At 50.1% G+C, this 14,824-nt stretch overlaps 2 protein-coding genes across 3 annotated transcripts in view; both read left to right on the plus strand.

Moving 5' to 3' along the window:
* LOC117587154 (pneumococcal serine-rich repeat protein-like) overlaps positions 1–6,883 on the plus strand; it is a 10,232-nt gene extending 3,349 nt beyond the window's left edge. The window contains exons 2-5 of the mRNA XM_034277659.1: positions 2,107–3,068; positions 4,479–5,467; positions 6,638–6,741; positions 6,795–6,883. Coding sequence (XP_034133550.1) covers positions 2,199–3,068; positions 4,479–5,467; positions 6,638–6,741; positions 6,795–6,883 — 2,052 coding nt within the window. The 5' untranslated portion in view covers positions 2,107–2,198. The remainder of the gene's footprint in view (positions 1–2,106; positions 3,069–4,478; positions 5,468–6,637; positions 6,742–6,794) is intronic.
* Positions 6,884–7,653: 770 nt separating this feature from the next.
* On the plus strand, positions 7,654–14,602 carry LOC117587037 (rho guanine nucleotide exchange factor 5). 2 transcript variants are annotated; one of them, XM_034277466.1, is made up of 8 exons: positions 7,654–7,766; positions 10,580–10,979; positions 11,060–11,280; positions 11,340–12,383; positions 12,443–12,662; positions 12,720–13,738; positions 13,803–14,007; positions 14,076–14,602. In XM_034277466.1, exons 2-8 carry the CDS (start codon positions 10,619–10,621, stop codon positions 14,237–14,239), a joined length of 3,234 nt encoding a protein of 1,077 aa, XP_034133357.1. In that variant the 5' UTR covers positions 7,654–7,766; positions 10,580–10,618; the 3' UTR covers positions 14,240–14,602. The 2 variants fall into 2 exon arrangements, with proteins under 2 accessions (XP_034133357.1, XP_034133358.1); XM_034277467.1 differs by having other exon boundaries at positions 7,657–7,766; positions 10,585–10,979.
* Positions 14,603–14,824: the final 222 nt, after the last annotated feature.

Here is a 14,824-nt window from a genome sequence, read left to right on the forward strand (position 1 = left end):
ATTTTTTTTTTTTTTTTTTTTTTTTTCTCTCTCTTTATATTTACAATCTGTTTTTAAACAATAAGTAAATTGTATAATTAATATTCAATTAACAGAAATAGCAGTTTTCCAATGAGCCCTGCTATTATATATAACATCTTTTTAGTTTGTTAAATTTATCTATCAGGGATATCGAGAATGTGGTATCTTTTCAGTCTTCTTACTGTTAGGCTATTGTCTAATAGACTTAAGGCTAAATTATTTTCGTGGTTGTGGAGTCTGTCGATGTATTTCTTACTAGTTTTCTTTATTTCTTCTTTAATGGTTGGAATATTCAGATCTTTGTGGATGTTTGCATTAGATACGTAAAACGGAGCATTGACAATTTGTCGCAAAGTTTTTGATTGGTAACGCTGAAGTATTTCAATATTTGAGTTGCTAGCAGTTCCCCAAAGCTGTATAGCGTAGGTCCAAACACCCTTTCAAGATGAGGTTCAGTTTTTGTGTTGCTTTGCTTTTGTATTGTGTCTCCAGTTGCCACGAGCATCGACGTTTTTGTCAATTGTTTACATTTTCCTTTTTGGGCGCGCAGCGAGAGACTGTTTAATATGCAAAGCATTTTGTATTGACCAGGCCAAAAAGCTGTTGACCGCCGCGAATGGCCTTACCTTACCTTAGACATAATCGTCTACATAAGGCATTGAAATTATCATTTTCATTTATGTGCTGGAGAGCTGGCCCAAAGGGGAACGATTCTTGGGGGTTTATCTGAAGTCCGAAACACTCTTTCCCTGGAGGATTTATTGTCAAGTGTTAATTGGGCTTCCCCCTCTGCGTGGAATGTTCAGCCTGTTTGCTTTCCGCCTTGCAATTGGCCAAATAATCGCCCATCAAAATGTCATGTTTACACACTTTTTAGCCAACAATTTCCTCAGTTAAATATCACAAAAAATGTGTACGATTATGGCCCCAAAAAGACGTTTGCGTAATCAACAATTTTTAGCTCTTTAGCTTTTTATTTGCATTGCCACCAATACTTGTCTCTGTGCAGATATCTATGTGTGTCTGTTTCGTTTCGTTTCGTATATAATATAATAATATTTTGCTTAAAAAACCTTTTTGCAATGCCAAAGGAAAATAAGTTATTTTTTGTTATTCTAACCGCGTGCGAGAGCGACAAATGTGACAGCTAGAAAATATAAATAAGAGTACGGGCCCAAGCCCATTCCATCTGCCCCTTTATGCCACACAGAAGGCATCAAATAGAGGCAGATGGCAGCTAACGAAGCTACCAAAAAAAAGCCCGGCAAAAGCGGCTTAAAAAACCATTTGGTGATAAAATAAAAAGCGAAATAAAGAAATAGTTCGAGTATGTAGACCCCACATTGTCGTTTGTGTGTGTCGCTGTCGTCTCACTTTATGTAATCGCTCATTATAATTGGCATTTCTGTGGCTCTATGTGTGAGTGTGTGTGTGTGTGTGTGCCAAAAACGTGCCCCGCCTGCCCCAGCGGTGGCTGTGGGAGGGTTAACAATTGTCAGGTGTGAAGAGCTGGGAACTGTGGGCAAGACAGACAATATGTATTGTGGCTTTGTGCCATATTCCGCATCCATCCAGCCATCATCCATCGATCGTCGTTGAGCGATAAGCCCAAGTCGCATTCAAAGCGTATCACGCATACGCCATGTTGTCGGCGCCCCACCATGCGAGTGATGTCTTGCGCAAAATATTACTTGGCTTTCCCTGTGCCTTTTTTCTGTGCTAAAAGTGCAATGAAATGTGTGCTGAAATGAAGCTTAGGGAATGCGTAATAACCAATATAAAAATAGCAAAAAGAAAGGCGGAAAAGTGTCAGAAATTTAAGACTTAATTTGAACATTGAAGATAAGATAAATAAATTGGGGAGTTAGGGGGGAAACTCCCTCTTGAAACTCAACTGCAATGTGCCAACAGCTTCGCGCTGTTCTTTTAGCAATCTGTTCTAGAAATTGCTACTCCTACCCCTCGCTGTTGCCACCATTTAAACTAATCGATAAGCCGAAACAGAACCACTTTGCATGCAAGACCATCTTGCCATTCAGATGAACCAGAATCTTCAACAGCTTTCTCTTCTCTTTGTCGTTCCAGGCACGGGGCCAGCAGCAGCAGCTGCATCATCGGCTTTGTGCCGTTTGCTGGCAACCAAGTAGCTGGTAGACCGCAGCAGAACGTCACCACAGATGTGGTCCCCAGCCATGGCCATGGCCATGTCACCTGTGCGGGATCGCTGCGATCTCAATGGGAATGCAACGAGTGCCGCGAGTGCCGCGAGTGCCGCGAGTGCGGGTGCCACAAGTTCGCCGCGTAAGACAAAAAAGACAATTATCAATTGGCTGGTGAACGGATCGCGAGCAGCCGCCAGTGCCAGTGCCAGTGGCAGTGCCACCGATAGCGACAATAACAATCGCCAATCAGTGCGCGATAACCCCACACTAGACGATAATCAAAATCCGAATCAAAACCAAAGCTCCAATTGCGAGTCGCGGGCGTTTCGCGATTTCCGTGGTGTCCAAACACTTCGTTTGCTGTGGAGCAAACGCATCAAAAGCGCCAGCGAGGATCAAACGGTTGCATCAACGTCATCGTCGTCGCGCGCCTCCTCGCTGGGCACCCTGCGCAAGCTGAACAAATCCGTCAGTTGTCTGGTGAACGCGTTCAACAATCCCTCGCCGGAAAAGTCGCTGGCAAAACGCGCCGCCAGTCTGCACAATCTGCAGGACGCCGCGTTGCAGCAGCAGCAGTTGCAGCGCGAAAAGGACAATTTCTACAAGTACAAGAACGCGGAGCAGGCGCGAATGCGTGGCAAGCTGCGACGCAGCAGTGACGAGCCAACGGTTATAAACGCACACAAAAACGCGAGTGCCTACGCGACTAAAAACGCGAGTGCGACTTTAGTCGCGAGCAAATGTGACGACAGCATGCCGCCGCTTCCACCTGCCAGCATTGAGTGCAATATGGAATCGCCAGTTCCGCGGCGATTACCAGATAACGTTATCTCCGACATGGAAGTGGGTGGTAAACAGGCGGACGAGGAGGAGCCGGAGGAGGAGGTGGAGCTCCGGGCGACGCCTGCCCGATCGCGAGCCCGTGCCCGAGTCCGCGTCAGTCACAGCGCGGCCAGCGCCCAGAGTGGCGGCAGCAGCGAATCGGAGCATACAACTTCCACGCAAACATCGTCCACTGTGACGTCAACGGCGACGCGAGCGGTGACCAAGCGGAAATACAGCTTCAAGACGCACGCAGGCAGATCCTACGTGCAGCACCACACGCCGAGAAGGATAAGCAGCAGCTGCAGCAACGGCGGAGGAGGAGGAGGAGGCATGGGGCAGGCCACTGATGTCCCTACTGGCAGCAGCAGCAGCAGCAGCACCAACAGCCTGGTGGCCAAGCTGACGCAACAGTTCAACGAAATCATCCAGAAGGATGCCCGCGTGCTGGAGCAGGTGAAGCGCAAGAAGGGCGTCTGGCTGGCACGCGGCAGTCATGTCTACAAGATTGTGGAGAAGCAGCCAGCCACGATGCAGCCACCCCCAGAGAGTGGCATCTCCACGGTGCAGCGGAACATCAAGAAGTTCGAGACGCTGGAGAAGCCATCGGTGCCGCAGAAGAGCGAGCAGCTGCGGCATCTGGTGGCAGCCACAGACACTGCCAGGAGCAACAACCTCACGCTCAAGACAAAGCGAAGTCTAAAGGGGAGTCCCGCAGAGCTGGAGGTGGTCTGCGAGGAGGCCAAGACGCCCGTGGAGCTAGAGCCACCAACAGAGGAGAAGGCAACCAAAGAAGAGCAACCGACAGCTGAGCAGCAGCCGCCCATGGAGATGGAGGAGGATGATCTGAAGCCCGAACTGGAGCTGGATGAGGAGCGGCAGAAGCAGCGCAAGCACAAGTATGCCTCCATCTACGAGAAGCTGCGCTTCACCTTCGCTGGCAGAAGCCGCAAGTCGGCCAGTCCCTCGCCCACAAAAGCAGCAGCACCCGAGATGGCGCTACAAATGGTCACAGAAATGGCGCCAGAAGAGATGGAAACCAAGCAGGAAGAGGAGTCAAAGCCAGAGCAGGAGCAGCAGACAGGTGCCAACTCGCCGCTGATGCTGGGGCAATGCATTGAGGCGGATGCCGACTCCAAGATTCTCGACGCATTGGAGGTGCTCGATCAGAAGATCAAGGGTATCAGCGCCCACTCGGAGGCGGGTGAGCTGCTGCTGGGCACCAACGATGACTTCGAGCAGCGGCTGCTGCCCAACACCTCGTTCGTGTATCAGGCGGCCAACAAGCAGATCTCCAACAACCAGCTGCTGGTCAATCAGGCGGTGAATGTGACGCTGGTGAATGCGATCGAGGGCGAGCAGATGATCATGGAGCAGAAGCAGTTAATGAAGGCAGAAAATGAAAAGAAGAAAGAGGAGCAGAAGGAGGAGCAAGTGTCAGTCAGGGAAGAACGACAGGAGATCCCCTCAGAGGAGGAGCCCGAATCCATTTACGAACCCATCACACCCTCTGCCTTGCCTGCCATCGAAGCCAAGACTGAAGCGCAGGCCTCGAGCCTGTTCAAGATTGTGGATATCCAAAAGTCGGAGATCATCGAGGACATCTACCAGACCGTGGAGGAGGCATCCGCATCCGCATCCGCATCCGCATCCGCCTCAGCTGCCTGCGTCAAGCCCAACATTTGGCTGGAGGGCTACGAGTCCATAGAGGGCTCCTGCGAGGCAACGCCACCAGATTTCGATGGTTACGAGTCCTTTGCACCGCCCACACCCACACCCACATCAAACCCTGAGGACACACTGCCCTTGTCCACACCATCTCCTGGAACTCATGGCGGCACACTGGGCAGGAATACACGCGATGAGCTGCCAGAGCTGCCGAAACCAAAGCGAGTGCTGCCAAAGTCTCCAACGCTGCTGCGACCAGCGCCACCGAAGCCAGACCTGACCAAGGATGAGGATGAGGATGAGAACATCTACGACACCATCAAGGGCTGCTACGAGTCGATGCACACCAAAGTACCAGCCAGCAGCGGCAGCGGCACCATCTCCCTGGGTTCCAACTGCTACGAGAGCATCTCCCACTACCGCAAGACAAAGACAACGCCAACAGCGACGGGTACCTGCATCCAGCTCTCCAGCAGCGGCTCCACCCTGACCATCTCCTCGGACCACAAGACCAACAGCCTGTACGAATCCTCATTGGCCGCCACCGGTTGTGTGATGTACGGCAGTGCCAGTGTCGGCTGCCGCTCCTCCCTGGGCAGCGGCGGCAGTGCATCATCGAGTGGCGGTGGCGGTGGCGGTGGCGGCAAGCGGGCGGGTGACAAGCGTTCCTCCATAGCCGGCTCCAGCGACAACAGCGATGCCTGGGTGGACATATCCGATGGCGAGGGAGCAACAGCAGCGACAGCAGACCGCCTGGAGGCGGGGCCGCCGCCCACCGAGGCACAGTTTGTTGTGTGAGTAGCAACAAAAAATCTCTAGTATATTTAATTTATTCCAAAAACATTGAAAGAGGGCCAGAGGGTGGTGTAGGGGATGTTTTGGATGATATGAATTCTGCGTAAATTGCTTATCAGTTTGTTTGGGCCTGGCTGTTATCTTATCGGAGGAGCAGAAAACTGACTGCCGCAGGGGCCGCACTCACTTTTTGCTGTGCGGGTGTCAGCTGGGGTGTTGCCGTTGCGGTGGTGCAACGAAAAGGGTTGCAACAACCGCTTTGTCGTCCCCTGGCCCCAAATATAATCACATGCCCAATCGGGTCAAGGCGGTCGATGGATGGCTCTTATCTGTGGGCTGTCGATAATGGCCAAACAGAGTCGGGGAGAGAGTTGATAAAAGCGCAGAAGCAAGAAGTTTAAGGACAGCCCGCAATCTGGGGATTTTTTCTTGTAACTCGAAGAGGCTTCCATGGTCCGTGCTCCAATTAGAATTGTTCATATTTTAGTCATCTTGTTATTATTATTTTTACCACTGTTTTCAACAATCTCCATTTAAAAATAAACAAAGAAATGGGAGATTATTCGCCGCGTAACAACGGGTAACGTCATTCGGAGTCAACAAGTGACGATATTCTATGTAAACAGAGCAGAGCGTAGGATAAATATAGCGAAATCTTTTTGGAGCGTAGGAAATTCGAGGATGAAGAGTTTGCATAGAATTGGGAGTATAAATGGGTGCGTAGTATCTGGGAAAGATATTTGAGGATAGATTAGTTATAAATGAATATTAAAACCATGTTCCTAATTAAGAGCGTATCTCAGCCTTTATGGGAACACACTACGAGTCCCACGCCCGTAAGTTGCAACACTCCACGCTTATTTGAAGCTCCTCCCACCTATAGCTCGGCGACCCACAATTTGGTGCGTTATCAGCCGATAAGATTGCCGTGCCCCTTGAGGAAACCCTTGTAATGCATTCCCCGGGGTTTCTATTACTAGTTGAAAGCTCAACGGCATAATGTCAGTCAGTCGATGCAAGTGGAACGTTGCACATGGTCGTGTCATGACTGTGTGGTATGATCGATTGCCCAGAGGCCCAGAGCGCCCTCTAAAGTACTCAAAAAAAACCATTTAAAATCTATTAAAAGGGAAAATTAATAGTTTATTTATTTAACTAATTATTTTCAGTGTACGGGAACGCTTCAAGCCGCATCGTACCCGCAGCCCGGACTGGTCGAAGCGCATTAGAGACAAAAGACTGCAACAAAAGAAGGCGATAAGCTGCATAGAGGGTAAGTTTGCCACAATAATAATTTCTATTTGGGGAAATAATAATCTACAAAAGTGCTCAACGAATGGAATTCTTTCTATTATCCGAATGGGAATGTTTCTCTATTTATTATATCCACGTACAAACGTTTCAGCAGCGCGTGAGATTGTGTATCATCTTTGAGAAACAGTTTATCTAATGTTTGTTTAGTTTTTCTTTGTTTTCTTTATTTTTTCAACTTTTATCACAAAGCTTGCGATTCAAATAAAGCTCTTATCGATCGGTGTTGGTTCGTGTCCCAGCTAAAAGTCACCATCCACACATGATTTCCACATCATAACTGTCTGTGAACGTCCGACGATTAGCCGCGCTTAATTGTTGTGTGTGGATGGATCATCAGGGCCACTTAAAAGGTTTTGTTTTGTGTCTCGCCCCCAGGCGCTGTCTGACAAACGAAATGCCAAAAGTAAGGCTAACAAGTCGAGCAGCTAACAGAGCAGATAATTACTCGTACACCCATTACAAATGAGAGTGAGAGTAAGCCCCCGCCAAAAGCGACGACAACAACAACCCCGTTACATGAATCAAGTGTGTGAGCAAGCGCGCACACTGGACAATAGAGTGGGAGAGAGAGTGGATTGGATTGTATGCGACAGGTTCCACAAAAGCCAAATGGCAGGCAGGGTACATTAAACTGCAGGCAAGGCAGTGCAAGCTCTAATCCCGTATACGTACTATGAGTATGAGAGCGAGACTGGTGGAGAGAGCGCGACTGCTTTACCTTCTCTTCGATATACCTCGCTTTGCCAGAGAGTGCAAGAGAGCGAGCGTAAACAATGCCCATAAAGTGGACCGTGCAATTTATGCTTTTTTTTGTTGCTGGTTGCTGGTTACTGTTGGGGGTCTCTGCTGCTCCATCTCTCGCCTCAAAAGTCAATCCAACGCGTTGAGCTCCATCGTGCGGTTGTGGGGCTGCTGCTTTACCGACAGAAAACGACAAATAACCGAGTTCGCTTTGGAAGAGAGGAATTTGTGTGTGTGATAAATGTGAATATCAGATAATTACGAATTGTAGTGTTGTTGCTGGATGCTCTGTGAATAAAAAAGAAAGAAACTCCCGTTGAAAGCATGAATTGCATCCGAAAAGATGATCAAAGACAAAGAAAGAAACAGAGAGAGAGAGAGAGATACACAAAGAGAGCGGGCAGAGTGCAGACTGCAGTTTGCATTACAAGTTTTTGATGTTCGTTTTGTGGAACTGAAAGCCGCTGCGCTGATGCCCTTACACCCGTTACGATCTCCACCTCTTAGTTGTTGTTGTTGTTGTTGTGCCCGCTGCGACGGCGACTGATGACGAAATTGTTTAGCGAAAACGAAAACCAGTCTAGAAACATAAAACCGCTGGCGAGCCAACCTTGAAGAAGTCTTAAAGAAACACGAAACAAAGGCAGATAGAGGGGGAGAGACAAAAAAAAATAGATAGAGATACACCAGTCAAGTCAGTCAGGCAGGCAAAAGGAATCCCAATTCCGAATTTGGACGACTTGGATGACTTTGGCAAATAGACAACACAACTCCATAATGGCAGACAACCGGGCTGTGCGCTTGCACAAGCAACAGAGGCAGCAAACCCCCAAAGCATGATGTGCAATATGCAACGGCGCTTCATTCGAAATTCGAGTGCGAACGTTCATGCTTACATTGCGAGCATTGCGCATGCGCGTAATCCTATGTAAGGGGCTGTCGCCTCCTCTCTACGCCCCATCGCTGCGGCGAAAAGAGTTCAGCGAACGCGTCGCAAAGTTGGAAATTGAAAAATATCTGGTAATTGTTTCACGGCCTGTCTGGTGTCTTGGGCTTTGGGTGAAGTGAAACCCAACCCCACCCGACAGCCCCAGCAAAATGGAAATTCTCAGCTCTCGGCTAAACTTTTACCCGCGGCACGTTCGCCCGTTTTCCATTAGTTTTGCGCTGACACGCCACGCAATAACTGCAGCGAAAGTGTCGTGAAAATATACGAGACGAGATGTGGCATATAGGAAGCCCATAAAGCGAGCTTCTGCTAGAGCGTCCAATTGGTTGACCATATTGGATGCCTGACCTATGACTGTGGGCGGCATTGGCGCGTCGTATCAGTCCGAGTGGAAGGCAATGACATCGTTTGGCACTTAATAAAGTAACCTTAATGCCTTCTCTGGCATTAATCAATCAATCATGTACCGATTGTGGTGGAACCTCGCTTTTACAGCTGCAGATCTTGCACAGAGATCGGCAAACTGTGTTGGCCTTGCACTTGCGTATGGCTCCGTGCCTTGCAGCCAGACTGCATTCCAATGAAACAAAAGATCACACCAGCAGAAGATCATCTTCGCTTCGCACAACGGTACAGACCATTTTCATGCACGTATAAAGAGTGTACAGTGTGCTCCCAATGCAGTGAACCATTAGCAAAAGAGATAAATATTCTGACTTACAGAAGCAAGCTCCAGTTTGCAGACACTTGTTTCGATCTTGGACACAGTTTACTTCTATGCCAGTTCCTCCTAATGTGTGTACACTGTACCTGGATGCTTATTAGTGCTTCTTTTGTTTGGACATCTTACAGTTTCTGTGCATATTTGTCTGTAATGTTTCGTTTCCGCATTGAATCGCATGTCTATCTGCCACACGTACATAATTACGAATATTGTAATCGCCAGTATTGCAGCACGCACAATAATGAAACACCGAAGGTTCGCAGAATGTAGCCCACAACTAAAACCGGTAAATCGGAGCTCGAATATTGGGCGCTCTTCCAGAGCCAGGTCGATCCAGAGCCAGAACAAAGCTCCCACGCACGACAAGTGTCGCCTGCCCAAAATGTTTGTCTTGTTTCTTGAAATATTTCTGCATATATAGCCATAACATATGTATACGTACATGTTTCTATGTGTTGTTTGCATGAGTGTATTATCTTTTATTATATCCGTCAGACCGGTTCGCGTTCGCTGCGCTTGCCTGCCTCCGCCACTGCCTCTTCATCTACGATCTCTGTGTGTACGTGTACGTGTACGTATACGTAATACGAGAGCTGATTTCATGTCTAGTCTCATGCCCCGAGGGTGCTGCTGACACTATGTGATATATCTAACATTAAGAGCACATTCTGAGCTCAGATTTCATAAAGCTGGGAAAATACAAGCAGATTGCCGGAACAGTTTAGTCATTTTATCGATTGGTAAATAAAATCACAGGTGCTCCGGCTTAGGAATATTACAATTCTTAGAAATAGATTCTCTTCAGAGTGTTCTGACTTCGGTGCATGCCCCCTTCGTGCACTCCCAGCACTGTTTTGTGCCGCTTTTAAATTTGATTTGGTAGCCAGTCAGCCAACAGTTAATCGCAGCATGGTAGAGGCACCTGCTGAGGCTGTACCACAATCTGCATTCAAGCATGATTCCATACCATTCCATTTTCCATTATAATTTCGCGCTTATTTTGCATGCCACTCGCTGCTTTTGGTGTGCTTTTTTTGCCACATGCCACACCACATGGCCATTTATCTATGTACTTGCTGGTACATATGTAAAATCATTGTCTGGCCAAACTGCTTTATTGTTGTGACACTCGAGGGGCCTGTTTAATTACCATATGGTATAGTGTGGCCATCCCAGAATGCTGTTTTGGGTTGGGGCTTTTGGTCAATCAGTGAAAAGTCAGCCACCAATTGCTTTCAATTAAATGCAGCAGTCGACTTTCAATTGCATTTCCATAAGAAAAGAAGTTGATCAAGAGAGAGAGAGAGTTCAGCAACAACTTCTACAGTGAGCGTAAAAAGTTCTCCAATGCCTAACTGAGGGTTCGTTCATTTATCCCCCAAGTGTAGACCCCCACAGATGCTCGATAAAATGTGAGAAAAGATGTCTGCGACTTACCCAAAGAACGGCCAGCGTCTCAGCTGCTCGAGCAGCCTGAGCAGCAATGGCAATCACTCGGATCTGGTGACACTGCCGCGCAAGCGTCGTCCCCGAGCCGTTGGCGAAGTTGCCGTCACCTGCCAGCACTCCACCATCGTCTATCTCAATGCGCCGCCAACCGAAGAGCCCGTGCCTTGTGCCCCCGAGCCGCTATACCAGAACGAGGCAGCTGTCGAGCAGCAGCAGGAGTTAGACAAAAAGGAGAAGCGTCGCTGGGTGCGGGCTGAGGTGACGACGCTGCGGGTGTGCCATAAGGAGCTGGGCAATCCCAGCCAGGAGTCCATGGTAGTGAGCACTTTTGTAGGTTCGTTTCTGTGGGAAAAGGGGGAACTTCTTACAATAAATACCCGCAACTAATTTCCTTTACTTCGTGCTCCTTCACAGATGACTCCGATCACTATTACGAGACGCTGCACTCGAGCCAGTTGCAGCGGCAGCAGGATGGAGCACGCAATGGACTGCGAGCCTCGCATCGACGCGCCAAGAGCCACTCGGTCTCCGCGCATGCGCTGGGCGAGCATGTGGGCATCTCCGACGACTACGACTCCTTTGAGACGGACAGCGATGAGCATGGCGAGGAGTCGCCCAGTCAGCGTCTGCGAAACGTGAGTGAAAATGGAATGGTGTCTGGATAGTTTGATTTATTGTATTCCCCCTTTTGCAGCACAATGACAGCGGCGTGGACATGAGAAATCATCGCCTGCCCAAGCCACCGGCACCACAGAATCAAGTCTACGAGTTTGTGCGCAAATTCAAGGATTTTATATCCAACAAAAAGTCACCAAAGGGCAGCCAGCAGAAGCTGTACGAGAACACGACAACGGGCACGGCCTTCTATGTGGAGAGTGGCAAGGCGCAGCAGGAGATCTACGATAATACAGAGTACTCGGCCAAGGCGCTGAGCAGCTCCGAGAAGACTCTCAATGGCTTCCACAGCTCGGATAAGACACTCAATGGCAGTGGTGGCTTCCACAGTCCGGCAGAGCAACCGGCAGTGCTGCGTGCCAAGCAGAAGAACGGCAAGAGCCTGCGCTCCAGGCTGCGCAAGAGTCTCGTGGGTTCCACGTTCGACAGCAAGCAGCTCTCCGGACTGACGGCCACACGGAGCACGTTCTACCTGGAGGATCCAGAGCTGGGACCGGAACCGAGCAGCGCCGGGGAGCTGGACTCGGGCTTCTCCGAGAAGGCCTCCTCCGGCGATATTCCCGTGCAGATGCCCAGCGCTGAGGCACAGAAATTCTCCACCGTTGCCCGCAAGGCCAAGAAGGAGGCCAAGGCGACGAGACGTCGCACCACAATTGGGCTGCGGCCACACGATCCACCGCCACCACCTCCACCAGCACCGCCGTTCCCTGGCCTCAAAGTGGATCAGGGACAGGGGGAGCAATCGGGGCAGCCGGGACAGACCACCTCGTGGTATGCCGAGTGCGGAGTCTTCAAGCAATCGAATCATCTCAATGGCAGCCCATCGCAGGCCAACGACGACCTGGCCACGCCCACGCCAAGTACGCATGGGGGCGGAGGCAGCTCCTGGTACGCTGAATCGGGTCTCTACCAGACGAGCGGCATCTCTGTGGCCAGCTCCAGCGGCAGTTCGGGCGTGTCCACCGGCAACGAGGCAGGTCTGGGCGATGATCTGCAAACGGAACCCCATAGCATGTTCTCCAACGAGCCACTCTATCAGATGTACAGCGCCGCCAAGCTGGAGGTGAGTTTGCTGAGCCTCCATAAAAGAACTTAAATTGATTCTCCTTGCTCTCCTTACAGTCAATCACTCGCGATCTGGAGGCGCACGAGAGCTCTGCGGATGGCTATGAGGAGATTGGCATGCACGCTCTACGCAGCCCAAAGCCACAGCCCGAGCCCGCACACGTGGAACAGCTGCCCAAGCAGCGACCATCCGCTTTGCAGTTGGTGGGACCAAAGAACGGACCATCTCGCACGCTTTGGAGCGAGATCCCAGAGGTTATACACTCCGGCATATTGCGTAAGTGAACTTCAGCCTTGACTTGTTCCTTCGGTGATTCCATTTTGTATATTCCAGCGACACTCAAAGCTCGGGAGCGCAGCCTGCAGGAGGCCAAGTTCGAGATTATAACATCGGAGGCGAGTTACCTGAAGTCGCTGAGTCTGCTGCGGCGACACTTTATGAACAACAGCGCCTTTGTGGACAGCACGGTGCTGACTCCGCGGGATCGCAAGGCGCTCTTCTCCTACATTGTGCCGGTGCACGAGTGCTCCGAGCGACTGCTGACAGAGCTGGAGTGCTGCTGGCAGGACAACATCATGCTGCATGGGCTCAGTCGTTGCATCTACGAGATTGCCGAGCGGCACTTCCACGTGTACATTGCCTTCTGCGAGCATCAGGGCAGGATGGACAGAACGCTGCGTCGGTTAAAGGAGGCCAAGAATGGCGTGTTCCAGCAGCATCTGGAAAAGCTGGAGGCGAGTCCCAGCTGCTGTGGCCTGAATCTCCACTCGTTCCTCATGCTGCCCATGCAGCGGATCACACGCCTGCCGCTGCTCATCGATGCAGTGTTCAGCAAGGAATCGCCACACAATCAAGAGGAGTACGAGAGCTGGAAACGCACGCTGGCCCTCGTCCAGAAGGTGGTGGCGCAGTGCAACGAGGCGGCCAATCGCTGGGAGCAAGCCTACGAGCTGGAGCGCATCTCGAAGCAGCTGGAATTCCCCTCGCACATTCGAGCTCTGGCCATTGCGCCCGTGGGCGTGCCCAAGCAGGGCGCCAAGCCGCGCTTTCTGGTCAAGCGGGGGGAGCTCACACATCTGGTGTGGCGTGGCGACGATGCCAAGCTGACATTTGGCAAGCGATTCACCAAGTCCAGCATCTATGCGTTTCTCTTCTCCGATCTGCTGGTGCTCTGCAAGCGCCGTGGCGAGTCCAGCTTCAGTGTGTTTGACTATTGTCCCAGGAGCATGTTGACCATTGCCTCGGGCGACACGCTGCCGCAGCTGCCAACCAAAGATATCAAGGACCAGGCCGGCAAGAACCTCATCCTGATGACGCTGCTCGAGAACTGCGATCGCAAGACAGTGGAACTAGTGAGTGCCGCACATCGATTATTATTTCAATTTCCGTTTCTTATGCTTGTTTATTCTCCTCAAGGTGCTCTCCTGCCCTTCGGTGTCGGATCAGCAGCGTTGGCTGCAGGCCATGCGGCCACCAGAGGCGGAAACGCCCGGCGAGAAGCTCTACGAGTCCTGGGACTGTCCGCAGGTCGTGGCCAAGCATAGCTACGAGTCCGACGAGCCAGATGTTCTCAATCTAGAGCTGGGCGATGTTGTCAACGTATCACGCAAGCTGCCAGATGGTGAGGCTGCACATTTCTTTGCTTAATGTTTCCGTTTCCCCCTTCTAATGATCTGCTTCCCTCTACAGGCTGGTACCAGGGCGAGCGCATTCGCGACGGTGCCGTCGGCTGGTTTCCAGGCAGCTACACGGATGAACTCAACTCTGCCCACGTACGCTCCCGCAATCTGAAGCAGCGTCACCGCCTCCTCACCTTCACGGCCACCTATCTGGAGGCGCAGAAGGGCAAGTGAAGGATTGTCCCTGCCTCCTACTCATTCGCTATCGTGGCCATCTCCAACCGCTTGCCACACGGCAAGTGGTCGAGTATTATTGTGTGTGTAGTGCGTGTGCAATCCATTAGCAATCCATTGTAGTCCGCAAAACAAACTTAAAGTGAATTACCATAATACATAAATAACCGATAGGAAATGTGATAATTTAATTTAGATCGAGAAAAAAAACGTTACAACAGAATAGTAGAGCTACAAATATTTGCCCCCATATTCGATAAGCACTAGCCACTATTTATATTTATGGATACTTACCACTGTAAGGGGATATTTATGCGTATTCTCGGTAAATAAATAAAATACGAAAAGAATTGTTGAAACAAGTGAAGTGTACAACAAAGTGTAAATGGTTTTGTTTACCTAGGAATATTTTATGGCAATCAATTGGCAGAACTCTCTCGATCTCATAAACATGCCGCGTCCAGATCGGATCATAAATATGGGAAATATAGACTGACGGCAATTACAAATATTTTATTGATATGCAACGGCTAAGCTAAGCTTTGGGTACCTAAATCACGTGGAAAAAGAGGGCCAGAGCGAGAC

This window comes from Drosophila guanche, unplaced genomic scaffold, assembly GCF_900245975.1.
Source record: "Drosophila guanche unplaced genomic scaffold, DGUA_6, whole genome shotgun sequence".
Classification (NCBI taxonomy): Eukaryota; Metazoa; Arthropoda; class Insecta; order Diptera; family Drosophilidae; genus Drosophila; species Drosophila guanche.